This window comes from Melozone crissalis, unplaced genomic scaffold (genome assembly GCF_028551555.1).
Source record: "Melozone crissalis strain CALT ecotype California unplaced genomic scaffold, PUWL_Pcris_2 ptg000132l_1, whole genome shotgun sequence".
In the NCBI taxonomy this organism is placed as follows: Eukaryota; Metazoa; Chordata; class Aves; order Passeriformes; family Passerellidae; genus Melozone; species Melozone crissalis.
Genome location: NW_026535905.1, coordinates 3,769,188 through 3,786,664, shown reverse-complemented (window position 1 = coordinate 3,786,664; position 17,477 = coordinate 3,769,188). Strand labels below are relative to the sequence as shown.

At 37.8% G+C, this 17,477-nt stretch overlaps 1 protein-coding gene across 2 annotated transcripts in view; it reads left to right on the top strand.

Moving 5' to 3' along the window:
• CTNNA2 (catenin alpha 2) overlaps window positions 1–17,477 on the top strand; it is a 480,539-nt gene that overhangs the window by 438,789 nt on the left and 24,273 nt on the right. For both annotated transcript variants that reach the window (XM_054293256.1, XM_054293255.1), the window contains exons 14-17: window positions 3,615–3,728; window positions 6,907–7,088; window positions 9,390–9,495; window positions 12,466–12,600. In XM_054293256.1, coding sequence (XP_054149231.1) covers window positions 3,615–3,728; window positions 6,907–7,088; window positions 9,390–9,495; window positions 12,466–12,600 — 537 coding nt within the window. The remainder of the gene's footprint in view (window positions 1–3,614; window positions 3,729–6,906; window positions 7,089–9,389; window positions 9,496–12,465; window positions 12,601–17,477) is intronic.

The following is a 17,477-nucleotide window of genomic DNA, read 5'->3' as shown; positions in this document are numbered from 1 at the left end:
AAGCGTACAGAATAGTGTGGAGTTGGATTTAAAAGCACCTTGTAAAGTCTGGGTTTTTTTTTTTTTTTCTCCTTGTCTTCTAGAATTAGAGGGAATTTTCATTGTAAAAAACAGGGGAGTATCTTTTCATCTCTCCAGTCTTTGCTCTCGTTACAAGGTTGGCTTGACTTGGTGTTCACAGTGCTGAAATTCTTGTAATTGCATCTTACAATTTTTAAGTACATAGCAAAGTGGGGTTTCTATCTTCATCAAGTACATTTGAGTTGGTGAAATATGAAACAAATAGCATTTATAAATCTGCATATATATGCCATTTTATTCCTTATACTTGGATAATTCACATTTTCATACTGCAGTCACAAAAGATTAAAAAAAATGACATCGATGGAAGATATTTTGTTCACAGCAAGCTCTTCAATCAAACAGCCAGAGAGATATTAAAAAAAAAAAAAAAAAAAATATATATATATATATATATATATATATATTCCAATGCCTGGAAGTTGGAAGTCACCACATTCATATTAGAAATAAAGCATGCATCTCAAAAGAGGAAAGCATATATTTATTGTGTGATTTATCTGGGATTGTGAAAGATTCTTCTTCACTGGAAAACTTCCTCTGAGTTAGATGATTGTTGTGTGTAGTAGAGATACTGTATTTGAAAAAAAAAATCTTGGGAACTCTTATGGCTTGTGCTACAAAACAGATTAAAAATGATGAAAATGGTCCATTTTCCTGCTGAAATCAATCAGTGCATAAAATCCATTAGTTTTGAATATTGCTTGAGCTTCCTCTGCCACTGGTGGCTGTCAGCTCTGTTTGGAAGCTGTCTCCAGCCTCAGATCTGTGATTCCTACGTTTGTGTAACCATAAATCCAGGTGTCTGCAAGACAGAATCAGTCTTTCTATCTTCCAGCTCACAGAAATGGAATCTCAGACTCTGTTGTCTTGGAAACAAGGTTTTAAATATCAAGGTCCTGTTAGTTGTGCACAAAAATTAGAGTCATTCTGGTGTATTAGAAGGCCTTGCTAAGAGTTGTCCTTTAAGTCAAATTCAATATAATTTTTTTTTTGGTACCTTTGTGTCTAAACAAAAGGGAGACTTTATTTTATATGGGCTGCATCTCCAGGGGATCAGCTGAGACAAAGCAAAGGTGCAGTGGTGAAAAGCATGAAAATGCTCAAAATGGCAGAAAACAGATAAAACTTAACCCTACTTTTTCACCTTAATGCAAAATGCAGCTGTTTGGGGAAGAAAATGAGAGTGTAAAATTCACCACACTTGAAAACATGAAAAGAGTGAATCTGAAAGATCACTGTGAATTAGATCTCACTTGTACAGAGGGGAATAGGAAGATGTCTTGTGCTTGTAGTATATTGCTAACAGTTGCATTACTTGCCCTTTTGGTTTGCACTACATGTTCTCCAAGTTCAACATTTATACCCATTAAATTTCAGTCTTTTAAAGGCCACAGATTTCAAGATCATGAATGTCAGTAACAGCAATGCATTTTTTTCTGGATATTTCTTCAAGAATAAGTCCTTGCATCGAATTTTCAGAATATTTTTTTTCTTTTTAAGAGGCAGCCTCATGTCCTTACTGATTACCGTGTTGAGATGTAATATTTTGAATATTGCATCTTTACTTCAAGTTTGACTATGAAAGGACTTGGAAAGGACTGCACATTATGTTTTATAATCTTATTTATAAAAGTGGAGACAGAAGAAACTAAGAGGAGTATATTTGGGGTGTGAAAGGGTACTGGCTTTACAATGACCATGAAACTCGTTGAGTGGACTTGGAGGATGGGGAAGAGCCAGCTGGTTTATTGAAGCTCTGCACCCTGTTCTTGTTCTGAACAGCAAAGCCTAGGCAGATAAAAAGCTGAGCCTTGTGATAGAGAACACTCTTTGCTCAGAGAGTTGTAGGATCCTCTTTGTACCTTGCTTGTTTATGACAGATTTTAAGGTCTCATCCCGCCCTCGGGCGGCTGAGCAGAGAAAACAAAGAGATTAAAGGTGATTGGAAAACAGGACCATTGGATGGGTACCAATCCTTCTATTTTACCTGAGACTGTAGAGAGAAGGTAAATTCATTTTTCATCTGAACTTCTTCTCCTGCCTGTCCTGTTAGACACACTCTCTCTGTGCATGCCTCTCTTCAGAGGTGCAGGTTCATTGCCACAGTGTCACACCTGGTTATTTCTTCCTCCAGCTCAGCACCAAAGCCCATATTTAATTCATACTTTCAGAATCACACCAAGATGTCTGTGTTTTACCCTCCCCATCCTGTGCACTTCACTGTGCAGCTACAAACAGGGATGTGCACTTGGTGCTGGGAGCCAGGCTGGAACAGAAATATCGCCAGAAGATTCCTCCGTGTTACATTCGAGGGTTTGGAGCCGTTCCTGGTGCCTGAGCAGCCCCAGACAGAGCTGTAATGACAACTGGCAGTGATTAGCACCTCTGCTGGGAAACTTGACATTGCCTCCAAGCACCAAATGCCAGCCTGGATGATTTCTCCTGTAGTGCCTTGGCCTTCCAGGCTGTCACTGGGGGTGATGGGTGTCCAGGAAAGTGAGGATTTCTCCGCAGTTACTGTGGTTTCCCTTTTCTTTTCTTTTTCTTCATACCTTTGTCATGACTGGTACCCACAGAACTTAGGCTATTTTACCAGATACTATTCAACCATGAAATGGAATATAATCTTCTTTCTAAAGATTCCACTTTTTTGCACCCTCTATATTAAATATCATACTAATACTGATTTTAAGGAGACTGTCTCTCTGAATATAAATAAGGACTTTTTTTTCTCAAAACTTTTTGCTAGATGGTGAAAAACCCCAAATGAACAGATCCATCAATTTTTTTTCTCCCTCCTTCCAACATTTTAAACAATCTGAAGCCTGAAAATGCATAAGTTGATTTAATCAATCTTCCAAGAAACCTTCCCATCATTTGTAGCATCAGCATTGAAGACATCATTGTCTCAGCAGAGGGATGAGTCAAATTCCAAAGCTCTGAATATGAAAAGGACCGTGTGAACTAACAAGATTACACAGATTAAAAATTTCATGTTTGTTTCAAAACCACTTGACATAATTTACAATTTCTTTCAATAGGAAATCTTTTATTTGCTTTGATAATTTTTTCTTCTACGATGTCAGTTGCTTTTTCCCAGCTATTTACTTCCTCTTTGGAAGATTACATGTAGTTTCCAGTAATATAATAGTGTTAGTGACCATTTATATATGAAATAACATTATTTTAAAATACTGCATTCCAGTTGTTAGTGTTTCCAAAGGATATTTGTTCCTGGAACTGCATTCATCATGTTAACAGAGTTAAGAGAAATTGCAGCAAGAAAAGTTGTGGCAAGGTAATGACAAATGCCATTTGTAAAGAAAACTAGGGTTGAAACAATTTAATTTTTAAGACAATTCAATTTCAGTCCCTGACTGCTGGGGCAGACAAATTCATTTCAGAGGAGAACAGAGGAGCATTTCCTGGGCTGGTAGTCAATGAAATAAGAGCTCACGGTGCAGGGGACTTGCTCTGCGTCCTTTTTCAGCTGGTCATCTCCTCTCTGTGGCTTTTGTGTGTCCCTGCAGACCCCTGAGGAGCTGGAGGACGACTCAGACTTCGAGCAGGAGGATTACGACGTGCGCAGCCGGACGAGCGTCCAGACGGAGGATGACCAGCTCATTGCTGGCCAGAGCGCGAGGGTGAGTGCAAACCCCACCTGTGTGCCCAGTAGGGACCAATAAAATCTCTGCCTCAGAAAGTGATTCCCAGCCCTCGGGGTTGTTTGAGAAAGGATGGGACCAAGCTGACAGAGCTGTTGAAGATTTTTCTCATGTCAAGCCTATTTGAGTAGCATTTATTGAATGGTCGTGAGGCTTTTGCGGTGCCTAGTATCAGCTGCTTGCTCCAGCTAGTGCTGTAAGAGGAGGCTTTGCAGGTTTGGAATGTGATGAAACTGTGGGAGTAGTCAGCAAATTAAAAAAAAAATAAAAAAAAAATCCCATCAGTGCACCATGTGCTGTATCCAGAGAAATCTTACATTAGTCATGTTTCCCAGTGTGCAAACCTGTCAGGAAGATCTGTTTAAGCTACTGAGTAGTCCCTGTAATTTAATTGTAATTGAAGACATTTGCTACTGAGTCAATGTAATTTTACCAGGGTAATTACATCATGATAAACTCCAGTCACTGTGATTTGCGACCTCAGCCTGTGCATGGGGATTGCAAATTAAGCTGATGAGTGCTTCAGGGGTCACAGGTGCTGGGGAAGTGCAGTCTGTTAACACTCAGGAATATTCCTGTTAACACTCAGGATTATGCCACCCTCTGATGAATGTTTACTTTTTACTGAATAGTCTTCTCAGCTCAGATTATTAAAAAAAAATAATCAGAGTATAGTTTTATGCATCATGGAAATATATTTGATTTGAAAAAAGAGCTTTTTTAAAGAAAAGCATTTTAACATTTTTTCCAGGAGAGAACCAGCAGCAAACTGGGAATTATCTGGATGATTTTCATTGGTGTTTCACACAAGTCTGGTTTGTTCTGTTGTGCTTGAAGTGAAGCTATGGACTAAATAAGAAGCATCTTCCCCACAAATTCAAACATCAGCAAAAATTGATAACTGAAATGGGGATTTCTTACCTTGGAGTCTGGAAGAGGATTTGTAGGGCTGAGAACCTAAAGAGCAGCAGGCAGAGATGCTGTGAAAGCTCAGAGGACCAGGACAGAGGTTTTCAGCTGCTGTGGGTGGGGGCTTGACACAAAGGTTTTACACCCTGCAAAGAAACAGTGGAGTAACAGAAATCTGAAAGCAGCTTGCTCAGAGGTGTGGGAGAAATGCAAGGCATGGATCCAGTGAAATGGGCAGAGATTTCTTTTTGTCTTAAAATTATTTCCCTGAATATTGAATATAGATGGTAAATAAACCACATCAGAAAACCATGTATCAGAAAAATGGGAGTTTTATCATGACATCCCTACGGCAAAAGATACCTGGATTCCTTACTGTGAGACTGGTGGCAGAACTGTTCTGGATGTAGTTGAATGTCTTTTGTGATTTTGATATTTTAAAGGGCATAAACTCCTGTTTGAGATAGTCAAAGTATTAACTATTAAAGCAAATCTCAGGTATAACAGAAATGAGATACAGTACAGACTATTTTGTCAGATTTCACAGCCTTTCTCATCTTTTTGGTTACATTTAGGACTGGGTAGCATGTCATCCTTTCTTGATCTGAAACCCAAGTAAAGACTGCAGTAATTTTTCTTACTAAGAATCAAGTTCACCTGGGGATTTATGATTCTTAAATTCTAGTACATTTATTGTGGTTATTATTACTGCTGTGCTTAAATCCTTCTGCTTTGATCAGGTACACACTGTATAAACATAATATATCATAAAGACAGATCCTGAATAACATAGATTGCAATATGGCACAGGAAACAACAAATCATAAAAACCTAAAAGGGAAATGTGCTAAGCAGAAGCTGCCCAGTCCCCAGTCTGGAGTTCTGAGCAGAATACAATTTTGTCTGAACCTTTTCTGTGGAAAAGATGCAAAATACTTTTATTCATGCCATGTAATGGATTTGTTTAATATGCTTACTCCATAAGGCTGGTAGTGTTTTAGCAGAAATTCTTGTGTTGGTCTTCAGTAGCAATAAAAGTGGAATTTACAGGCTGCATTTGCTGTAGGATATGGCTGCTTTGAAAGCACATCAGCAGCTGGAACAGAATTATTAAAGCACTGTTTACCAGTTTAAAGAGTGTGCAGGTGAAGCAGCCACTTGAAGAACCCACAGGCAAGATAAACTTCCCAAATTTCACTACTCCTATCATATTCTCTTAATTTCAGTTAATTCCTCAGTTCTGTTGTTTTGTGTGCATTTTATATATTTATTTATTAGCTTGACTTACACTGCATTTTTCTGTGCAAAGACTAATATGCTCACATTTGAAACTGCTGAGTTACATTGATAAGGCCTAATTAAAACTCATCTTGAATTTTAATTTGATTAACTTGCAAATTTCTCATTTTATGATCTACTGTTTATAACCCTTTTTAATTTCAGTTTGGGAAAAGGTCAATTACGAATTTTTAAAAGCCAAGAGCATTTTAAGAATATGTAGAAAAAGACTTCAGCTGATTGAAAGTGACATAAACAAGAAAAAAATGTAATGACACTTAAATATGTGTCACACCCCATTAAATGCATAATGTGGTCTTCAGATCCCCTAGAGCCAAATAAAAGCTTAACTTGGAAATCATTATTCAAAGTGTCCATTTGATCTTCAGAAGTAATTATTGTAATTTTTAGGGTGTTTTTGGAGGGGAACAGGAACTTTTTGTGCTTTGTTCATGCTGAGGCAGATCAGTACCAACCTGTCCAGTGCCTTTTTGCATCTCTTCCAAGAGAAAATTGGAACACTAAATATCATTAAAAGATACAATTGTTACAATGCACTTCAAATATATTGTCTTGTGTGTCATAGCTTATTTTAGTGTTGTGTTAATCTGAAATCCTCTGTTTCTGACAGAGGATGAGACTAGGGGTGACACAGCAATTCAGGCTGCCTTTTCCCATAAATGTCACTTGTTTTATTCTTCCCCAAAACTGGGATTTAGTTCTCCTTTGTCAACTGGTGAATAATCACGACATCATAAATAGAAATTTTATCATCTTGAAAGTGCAAGAAGAGGCATAAACGTGCTGTGAATGTGCTTTTACATGTCCTGACAGAAATCAAATGCCTACAGGATTTTACTTGGTATCTTCAGCTCCCATAAAAAGTAACTCAAGCTGTTGGGTGGGACCACTGGAAAGATCCATTTTGTATCTTCCTTTTTTTCATGCCCATCTCCTGTATTTTCTCCAGGCTATCATGGCCCAGCTGCCCCAGGAGGAGAAGGCAAAGATTGCTGAGCAGGTGGAGATATTCCACCAAGAGAAGAGCAAGCTGGATGCAGAGGTGGCCAAGTGGGATGACAGTGGCAATGACATCATTGTGCTGGCCAAGCAGATGTGCATGATCATGATGGAAATGACAGATTTCACCAGGTAAGGACAAGATAGCCCCAGCTGAGCAGCTCAGATGGGCCACATCTTACATTTTCTGCTTGCTTTGTACCCTTTTGAGATGATTTGCTATGGTTTTGGGGATGCAAAGCCAATGAATGCTCATCATATACACTGCCCTGGGTGTTTGTCCAAGTGGGATTAATGACATGAAGATTTTGTGCTATTTGCAAGTCTCTTTTATTTGCAGATCATTTTGTGAAGTTAGTCTGTGACCTTACAGACACTCCAGGGACATTTCCTTTAGCACCCATCTAAGTGCATGTGCCTCTCTGAACCTTCAACATTTCAGCACAATTTGTGTCAATCAAAAATAATGGCAAAGCTATTTATATCATTTAAACATTGAGCTTCCTTCAAAAAAAAAATCCCAAATGAAATTAAACTGGTTTGATCTAATGCTTTGTGGGAGTCTGTCAGTAATGATTTCTTTTTTTTTGCTTTTATTTTTTTTCTCTATTGATGCCTTATTCTTCTCTAATTGCAGAGGCCATCCATTAATGATACAATGTAAACAGAATTATTGTCTCTTACTATGGTCATGTTGTTAATCACACCAGGGAGAAAGGTTTACAAGATTCCTTGAATTCCAGATCACTGTAGTAAATTAAATTTTGTTCAGTGTTTATTTTTTAAGTGAGTTCAAAAGTTTAAATGGTATTTATCAAAATGTGATTACACAAAACAGGATGAAAAACTTCCTGGTTGTTTTTTTTTTTTCAAGATTAAAATCAAACATCCATTTATTCATCTCTTTGTGTTGCCCCATCCCTGGAAGTGTTCAAGCTCAGTTGGTTGGGGCTTGCAGCAACCTGGGGTAGTGGCAAGGGGTGGAAATGGATGGAGAGGATATTTTACAGAATTCTGTGTTACTTTTATTTGTATTGTCTTGGTGTCTCTGATCCTTCTGTCAACAAAACATAGGGTGAAAACTGCCCAAACATTGTCATTGTATCATGGAAGGAAGAAATTATGTTTTGAAGCAACAGCCCAGATTATGCACAGTTTCTGCAACCTCCTGGACAACCTTTGATACATTGAGCATGAAATTGGCAGTTTGATAATTGTATTTTCAAGCATCAAAAGAACAAAACTAATTTGAGACTGAGATAAAGATTACTGACACATTTGAAGTAAATAAAAAAAAATCGAAGTGCACCTCTATCTGCATCAGATTCAACAACAAGTTGTTTAATATATTCCATTAAAAAAGAAACAAGCCTTTCACACCTTTTTGGTGGGCTGTAACCTCAGCAATGTTAGAACAGAATAATTTTTCAAATGCATGGAGTTTGTGACAGTCAGAGCTGCTCATGTAATTAATGTAGAAGCACATGAGGTCACCAAGAAGTACTTTTGCTGCAGTTTAGGTTCACCAGAAGTGGGATGCTTGTATTTCATCTGTTTAAAGTGGTAATGAAAGTCTGGAAAGAAGATTAAAACCAAAATAAGTTTCAGCCTGTTATGCTTGCCATTGTAGATTTTAAAAAAATCCAAAAATAATGTAGTGTTGTGCTTAGAAAAAATGCTTTCTCTTCAATCAAAAAAAAAAAAAAGTTTGACCATATTGTCATTTTCCACATTAAAAAAAATGGAAAATGAACTCACTTCCAGTTGAGACTTTCTCAGGAGCAGCAGCAATTTTACTGGTACAACCAGGTTTAAAGTTTTGAGTCTGATGAAAACTCACAGAAGTCTGTAGAGACCTTCTGTCTTAATACATTTTGGTAGCTTTAATGACTAAAATCAGAATTTTGTACATTATCTTAAAAATATGGTGACAGATCAGGCCTAAAGTTAAGTAGACATGTTTTAAGTATAACATGCATTGTAGCATAATGATTATGCTTCACCTCTCTTTATTTCCCAACAAAAAATCTTCAAAAAAGAAAAGTTTTCTAAAATGTGACATTCTTGCCTTAGACATGATGGGCTGAACATTTAGCACTGGCTTGGGAATCACATAATTTTGAAATAGTTGTGTATTCCAGGATCAACATTGGCTTAATGAGCACTTAAAAATGCATATACTATTAAGTACAGCTCATGTGCTTGAAGGCACCATCAGACTAAATTGCCAGTGAGGCATTTTGTGAGGGAGAGGAAATACAGCAGAAAGATTTCTTAATCAAGCTGTACTATAAAGTACTTAAAAGGCAAAATTGTAATAAATTAAGAAGACATTTGTGTTACTATTTTAAAAATGAGCAGTAAACAGGGTTACTAAAAATGTTGCTTTTCATGATTTGTTGAGATTGTGGGTAATTGTCTTGTGTTCCACAGAGGGAAAGGCCCCCTGAAGAACACATCTGATGTCATTAATGCAGCCAAGAAGATTGCAGAGGCAGGATCCAGGATGGACAAACTGGCACGGGCAGTAGCTGATCAGGTACCCCAAAATGAGCTGGAACACAATGGAACCTCTATGGATGAGTTGCCTTTTGCAGGAAAAGTCTTTTTTACCAGAAAATTACCCATTGAGAGTCTTGGATCCTGATCTTCCCTTTGGTTCTTCTAGACCCATCAGCATTTTGCAGAGCAGGAAATTCATAAATGAGTTTCTCCAAATTTCAAAAAAGGCCTCACTTCTGGGCCTGATAGAATTAGATAGAGACTCCTTCAGGTTGGAAAAGATTTGTGAGATCATCACCTCCAAAATGGCTTTGCTGTAAAAAAAGCAATAGGGATTTGGATGCTCCGTTTCCCTTGCTAAGTGTTTAGGAATGTTTAGATTCTTTTCAGCTCATTCTTCCAGCAATTTTCCCTTGATCTGGCTCTTTACTCCTCCTCCCTATTTTCTGGTTTGCCTCAGTGTGTTGTGCATGTTGGGGGATCTGTGTCCTCACTCCTTTACCAAATTCATGTCACAGCTGGACAGATGACCTTGCTGTATAGATATTTTCAGATTTATCTGTTCATCTGGAGAGCAAGAGGAAGCAATGTATTAAAAGCCAAGAGCCAAATTTAAATCCAGGCCTTACAAAGCTAGTTTTAGATTTAGACAAATTAAACTTCACTGTTTTTTCCCTTTGAACATTATCTATACTTTGTTTCATTTCACTGTCATCAAGAGAAAATTTGCTGGAAGTAGGAACAGGTTACTTCCTTGCCTCTAGTATTTCTCTTCAAAATAAGAATGTCATTTTCTTCTTCAAGTAAGAATCTTTGGATTCTTTTCAGCTCATTCTTCCAGCAATTTTCCCTTGATCTGGCTCTTTACTCCTCCTCCCTATTTTCTGGTTTGCCTCAGTGTGTTGTGCATGTTGTGGGGTCTGTGTCCTCACTCCTTTACCAAATTCATGTCACAGCTGGACAGATGAGCTTGCTGTATAGATATTTTCAGATTTATCTGTTCATCTGGAGAGCAAGAGGAAGCATTGTATTAAAAGTCAAGAGCCAAATTTCAAATCCAGGTCCTACATAGCTAATTTTGGATTCAGACAAATTAAACTACACTATTTTTCCCTTTCTAAATTTCCTATAATTTCTTTCATTTCATTGAAATCAAGAAAAAAAATTGCTGGAAGTGGGAACTGATAACTTCCTTGCCTCTAATCTTTCTCTTCAAAATAAGCATGTCATTTTCTGCTTCAAGTAAGAGTGTGATAGTGTGAAACACCTTGCCATGGAATATGGGCCAGAGTGGCAAAAAAACCCCAAAGCTTCCATTTTCCTGTAGCCTCAGAAATGTTGGGTTTAGGTCTTCTTCAGCAGCAGCAAGCATTTTTCCTGTAGTTAACCCATTCCAGTCCTTCAAATGTAGCATCTGTTCATTTTAACACCAGAAAGGAGAAATCCATCTGTCAGCTGATGAAATTCCTGGTCTGCAGTGTTTGCAGAGGTGGAATATTTTAAAGAAAGAAACAGAAGGAGCCTTGTTATGCTGTAGAGTGCCTTGACTTGAGTCATATTTTAAATTTCAGAGGACTGTAACCCTAATAATAAACAGTTAAATTATTTTGAGGATGAAGTATTTGTTTTAATGCTTGCACTTTAATGATATTTCACAGAACTCTGGGGACCCTTGAGCAATATAAACTTCTTGTGGACAGCTGCATTTTTAATTATTGTTCCAATGAAAGAGCCCTTAGATTTTTTTCACTCCAAGGTATTTATATTTAAAGCCTCAACAACTCTTCAGAAGTATTGCTTTAAATTCACTTCTTTCAGTTCAGAGACTTCAAGAACTGAGTAAATATTTTTAAATTCAATTGGCATCAGTAGGGAGAAGAGTTCTTTTAGGGATTAATACCTGAAAGGTGTGGCAACTGTCTGAGGAGGAGAGACTCTATAGTGAAGCTCTAGCTTTGTTTATTACTAATTTTAAAGGGCAAGAAACAAGCCAAGTGACTCCATTTGAGGTTATAGACAACAATATTTCCAACTACCTCACCATGAGCACATTCCCTGCCAGCATGAGCTGCTGGGGCCAGAGCAGTGATCTCAAGGTTGGAGCTGTGATGTTGTTGACTCATGTGCCTTTAATTCTATCAGTTTTTCTTGAAATGCTCTGATAATATTTATTTTTTTAATTGAGCATTAACTCTGTAAGGTGATAAAAAGGCATATTTGGAATCTTTGTTCCCCAAGCTATGCAGGAGCATTGTCAGTCAGACTTTGCTGGGTAGCCCCAAAGAGTATTTATTGGAGACATGCTGTTAGCAGTGGGCCCTTTTAGCTCTGTTTCATCAGAGTGAATTACTGAGGTCTGCTCTCCTGGGGCAAGACTTGGAATATTAACTACAAGGCTGTTGCTTGTTATGCTGTTGGTATTGTGAGGGATGATGCAGTTTCTATTAAGAGTCCAGAGACTATGAATAAATTGTACTGGGGCCCTTTCTAGTTCTATTGATTGTGAAACCCTCACAGCATCCAGCACACCTGATCTAATCCTCTGGATGTCTGCACAAATGCCAGGGGAGCTGCCAGGCACACAGGAGTTGGCATTGGAGTGGTGGTACCACTCAGAACTGGGTTTATCTGGACGTTAACTGGTCCATTCTGGATGTTAACTTGGATATCCAGCAGGCAACCTGGAGTTTCAAGTTAAACATTACATTTTGGGTGTTCATTACAATTCCATAAATAATTGCGGAGCATAATTTAAAATTATTATTTTCATGATGCTGATAAAGAGGTTTCTAATTTTTCAGAAAGGTAGAGTGCATCTTTAGGTTGCAATTCATAAATCTTGATTTAAATGAAAGGTAGAATTTGAGTTTTCAGGTTTTATCTAGTACCTCATGTGAAGACAAAGTGGAATAGATCCACCTCATACGCACACACTGTAACTATCTGATTACCTGTCTCTAATCACATGAACCCAGCTCCATCTAATCAGTATTTGTGTTGTCTGCAGTGCCCAGACTCAGCCTGCAAGCAGGATCTGCTGGCCTACCTGCAGCGCATTGCCCTGTACTGCCACCAGCTCAATATCTGCAGCAAAGTGAAGGCAGAAGTTCAGAACCTGGGAGGAGAGCTCATTGTGTCAGGGGTAAGCTGGGATTTGTGTTTAGCCATTTGTTTCCCATGTAGCACTTGAAAGGGAGAAGTTTTGGTTGCAATAATGTACAAAACAAAAGTCCACTGAATCATAAACAAGTTTTGGTTTTTTTTGGGTTTTTTTTTTTTTTTAATTCTATCACCATTATTCCAGGCCTTACAATAACTTGTGTAGAGCAATTTGATTTTCCAATTACCCTTTGTTTATACTAACCTTGTAGAATCTTCATTCCTCCAAAAGAAAAGTAATTTCATAGCCTAGAAAGTCATTGCCAAGCTGTGAATATTAGAATTATTTGGAGCTTTTGTATATTTGCTAGTTATAAATCTTCTTTCCTTTGTTAGTACTGGTAATTTCCTTCCTCTGTGCAGAAGCCAACTCTCTATGAAGTGCATATTGTTAAGATGGTGATGACTAATGGGATTCATTCACTCAGGTTCCAATGCACACTAGGTTTAGCAAACAACTCTGGAAGGCCAGCAAAATACTTTAAATTTTGATATATATGCTGTTTTCAAGTCCTATTGGAAGCACAGTGATTATATACTCTAATACCACCCAGTTATGAACACTTCAACCTTCTTACATACAACCTTTTGCAGAAATAAAGACAGGCAGCAGTAATATTGTAAGCAATGAGTTTTTTACATTTTTAAAATATGTTTTTCCTCCTCCTGTGTTGGCCTTTGAGCCTCTGGGAGTATGCTAGAACCACAAAGAAGCAATGACTGCTCTTTGTGATTTTTTATTTTTTCTTTGACACTAGTTTAGCCCCATGACACTTTTGTTATCCTCTAACTCAAGTACAGACCATATGCATGCAAATTTGTAACATATTCCACTCTCCTGAGTGGTTTCAAAACAATAGTGATTTGTGAGACCCAAGATGCTCAAAACAAATTGTTTCCAAACATGGTTTTGAAAAAGCACCCTTTCATTGTTTAAGCCCAATCAAGTACGAAGATTATTAGAACAAACTTGTGCCCTTCATTCCATCCATGAGATTCCCCAGTGGCATCACTGGCCTTCCTCAAACATATCAGAAGTCACAGAAAGTGTTCTTAGTCACATAACTTTTTTTTTTTTTCTTTGCAAAGCACTATAGAAGGTCTTAAACACTTGCCAGGCTTTCTTGGATCAGACATTCTGAAGTCATATACACAACCCTAAAAGGAGCTGCTTAAAGGTTCCTGTATCTGTCCTTCAATTGGTCTTCACTTCTTGACGTATGTACGTATGTAATTTTAATGCCTTGATCTTCCCACAGCAATGAAAAATCCTCTTCCATTTTCCTGACAGCAGCGGCGTGATCTGTCCTTGTATCACTGACAGCTATGCTGCATCATAATTGCCATGATCTTTTCTTACCTCCTGCCATCTGGGTCCAGCCTTTCATTCCCATTGAGTTGTCATGTTCATCTCTCTAAAACAACCCCCCGAATCAGTGCTTCTCCTGGCTTGGCTTTTGTGGTTGTGTGTGTTTCTTTTTTGGAGTCTCTTTATTCAGTGTTTGTGGATGCTGAATAAGCCATTGTGAGCCTTGCGCATCTCCTCGTTCCTGGAACATCCCCATCCGTTGTGGAATTATCAGTGGCCAAACTGCTTGAGTTCATCATTCCAGTCTGGCATTGTTGGCTGCTTCCCAGGCTCCATCACCATTGTGTTTCTGTTTGGTGGGGTTTTTCACAGTCAGTCTCAAAGGCAAAATGAGCTTCAACCACGGAAATTATTTGGGTCTGTTCCAAAGACTCGGTAAAACTGAAAATGTGAAGATTGCCCAGCTTGCTTCTTCTGCTGGTGCTCTGAGCAGGAGGAGGTGTAGTGAGTTGGACTCCTGTGCATCCCTTTGTGAGAGCATTATCTTGTGATCTGATGTGCCCCAGTCAGTGCAGAGCTTTCCTGGCAGTGTTTTCTGAGCTGTTGATCCTCAGGGTGCTGGGTACTGTATGCTCCTTTGCTATCCAGAGGTCTGGTATCCAAGTGCACATCCACATCTGCTTGTCTACTTGCTGCTTCTGCTTCCATCTTCTTCTTCATTCTCTCTTGGATAGCCAATTACAAATAAGCAGTATTTTATTTGTACTAAAATGAAATACCATTATTTGGCAACTTGCATACAGTACAATGTTAGAAGTACTAGAGAAATCCAGAACTCAAGTTTCCCAACCTGTGAGTGCAGAAGTAAATTTCTGTGATTGTGCTATATTGAAGTGTTTTGATGTAAATATCAAGCACCATGACAATTATTTCAATATTGTAACTTACTACTGTGTTTACAAAGAACCACCAGACAATTCAGAGCGATCCAAAAGATGACTTGCAATTCAGAACTATTATGGGGAGTAGGATCTCTGCTTGATTTTTTTCATTATTAAGAATATTAATCAATATTTATAAATGGAATGAATGTATGCATATGTATGTTTGAATCTTTGTGTGGGTGTATGCATAGTTATGTATAAAGGAAAGAGACATAAAACCAATTAAAAGCTAAAAGACGGATGAAAGCCACCCCACAGTTCTCACAGTTTTGTTAGAGAAAAATATGTTGCAGCAACTTCAAAAATACTGTGTACATAACATTTAATGTGCCGTATGTCTTTTGATGAAACTTTTATTTCCGTTTTCCCCCACCAAGATTCAGTAGTTCAGTATGGTTTACCTCTGAAAATAAGCATAAAGCTGATCTTGTTTGCTTTTTTCCTCTATAGATTGGTATGATTCTAGCATAGCATATGAAGGGTCCTTTTTGGCATCAGTGACTTTGCTGCAAATAGGAAAACAGATCAAAAAGTAAGAAAATGTCACAGTCCTGAATTGTGAATTATTTCAGTAAAGAACCCACTGTTGTTTTCCCTTTTCTTCCTCCCATTCCTTTTCCCCTCTGCTTTTTTCTCCTTTGATCTTTCCCATCAGACTCCCTCCATGCAGATAGCAGAGTTATTTTTACCAGTTAAGTAAGACCTGGCAATAGGGAGTTAGCACACATCAGTTAATCCCACATTAATATTTAGAGTACAAGGACAATTTAGACCTTCTGTTGACTTGGTCTTTTATGTTCCAAAATGAGACTCTTAATTCCTGATTCCAATGGAGTTTTGAAAAGTAAAATAAGGAAAAACCTTGATACCAGTTCTTCGGTGAGGAGTCCTGGAAACCCAAAAAAATATTGCAGGGGAGAAAATAAGCAAAAGTGGTGAGGAGGATGTTAGATAAAAGCAAAAAGAAATTAATACCAAAAATTAAAAATTATTTTTAAAATATTTATAACTGTGTAGATGATAGCCTTGTTCATAATAGAACTCTCTTTGACCTTGGTCCATAAACAGATTTACATTTCTGTAATTTTAGATTTCAATATTCAATTTCTAGCTCCCCTCTGAGAATAAACAACCTCCTTTAATGAAGTTACAGAGTAAAAGCACTTCAAAATAATTTGCTTTGTCTCTTGCTTTGGTTTATTTAAGGTAATGCATATTTGCTTCATAATCACTTGCAGTATTGTATTGCAATGATTCCTCTGAGGTGCTGAGAGTACACTGCTCTCAGTGAAGTAAATCCCATTTACATATACTTAACTCTTGCTGATGGCCTTGCCTTTTTGTGGGAGCTGCTTTTGCTCAGTTGCTTTTAATGATGTTTCTTATTTAGATTAAAAAAATTAGACTTCTAACTCTAGGGCTGCTTTATTTTTCTAGCCTTTCTGTCTGCCTCTTGTTAGCAAGAGAATGACAATAAAACAACTCTATGTATTCATTTCCTATCCTAGAGTAAATATCCACTTGTTCTCTTTACTGTTGCTCAGTAGCTGATCAGCTCATTTACCAACTATCCATTTAGGCTGTGAGCTTGCATTTTTTAAAGTTCTTGTTTATGTTAGTAGATTTGCCACAGTTTTTCCTGTGGGATTAAATTGAGCAGAATTTAAGAAAATCCCTTATCCAAGGCAGCTCCTTATCATGTTCAGGTTTGATTTAGAGCCCTACAGGTAAAATCAGCTGTATTATCAAAAAATTTGCCAGAGTCTTAAACTTCTGAGCCAGACAGATAGGCAGTGTCATCCAGAGTAGCAGCCATGTGCCTTTGAACACTGTCCAAAAGTGTGGAATGAATAGCTAAAGCACACCCCAAACATACACTTCAGCTGGATCCAGTTCCCAGTTATTTTCCAAGTCCTGTTTATCTTAACATAATAGGATCAACTGTGATACCCAGAGAAGGATTCCTATATTCTGTTGAAGATACAAGACTGTGTAGGTAAGATTGTGAGCTTATCAAGGAGTTCTGGCTTGGTGAATTGAAATGAGGAATTGAAAGGAGGAATTTAGCAGGGACAGGAAGGGGAAGGGCTGGAGCCATCCCATTAGTTTTGAGTGGGACATGATGAAAACTGACAAAACACCTGGACTGGGAGGGTGAACATAAAAGTATGAACAAATACAGATGTACTGCAAAATAATTACAATTATTTTGTGATCAGTGATAAGAGTAAGATAACCAGAAAGAGCCAGTCCTCATCAAATATGAATGAGCCTCATTATTTATCAGAGAATAACAATGAGCATCCAGCAGTTCAGATGACCTCACCAGCAGTTTTCATATCAATTCTTACATCTAATAAAAATGGCTTAAATATCCTACTTTTAATTAAGGCTGAATCACTCTAAACTACCTCATACTGTAAAAGCAAGTTGGTATCATGCGGGCAGTAAAATATCAAGTTACTCCATATTAATTCTATAGACTCAAAGAAAAATCAGGTCGTTTGAAGTTCACCTGTTATTAAAAGTGAGCAAGGCCATCTCTCATTGAATTTGGATTAAGAGCACTTAACAGCCACTGGTGGGGTGTTTCAATTCCCTGAAACA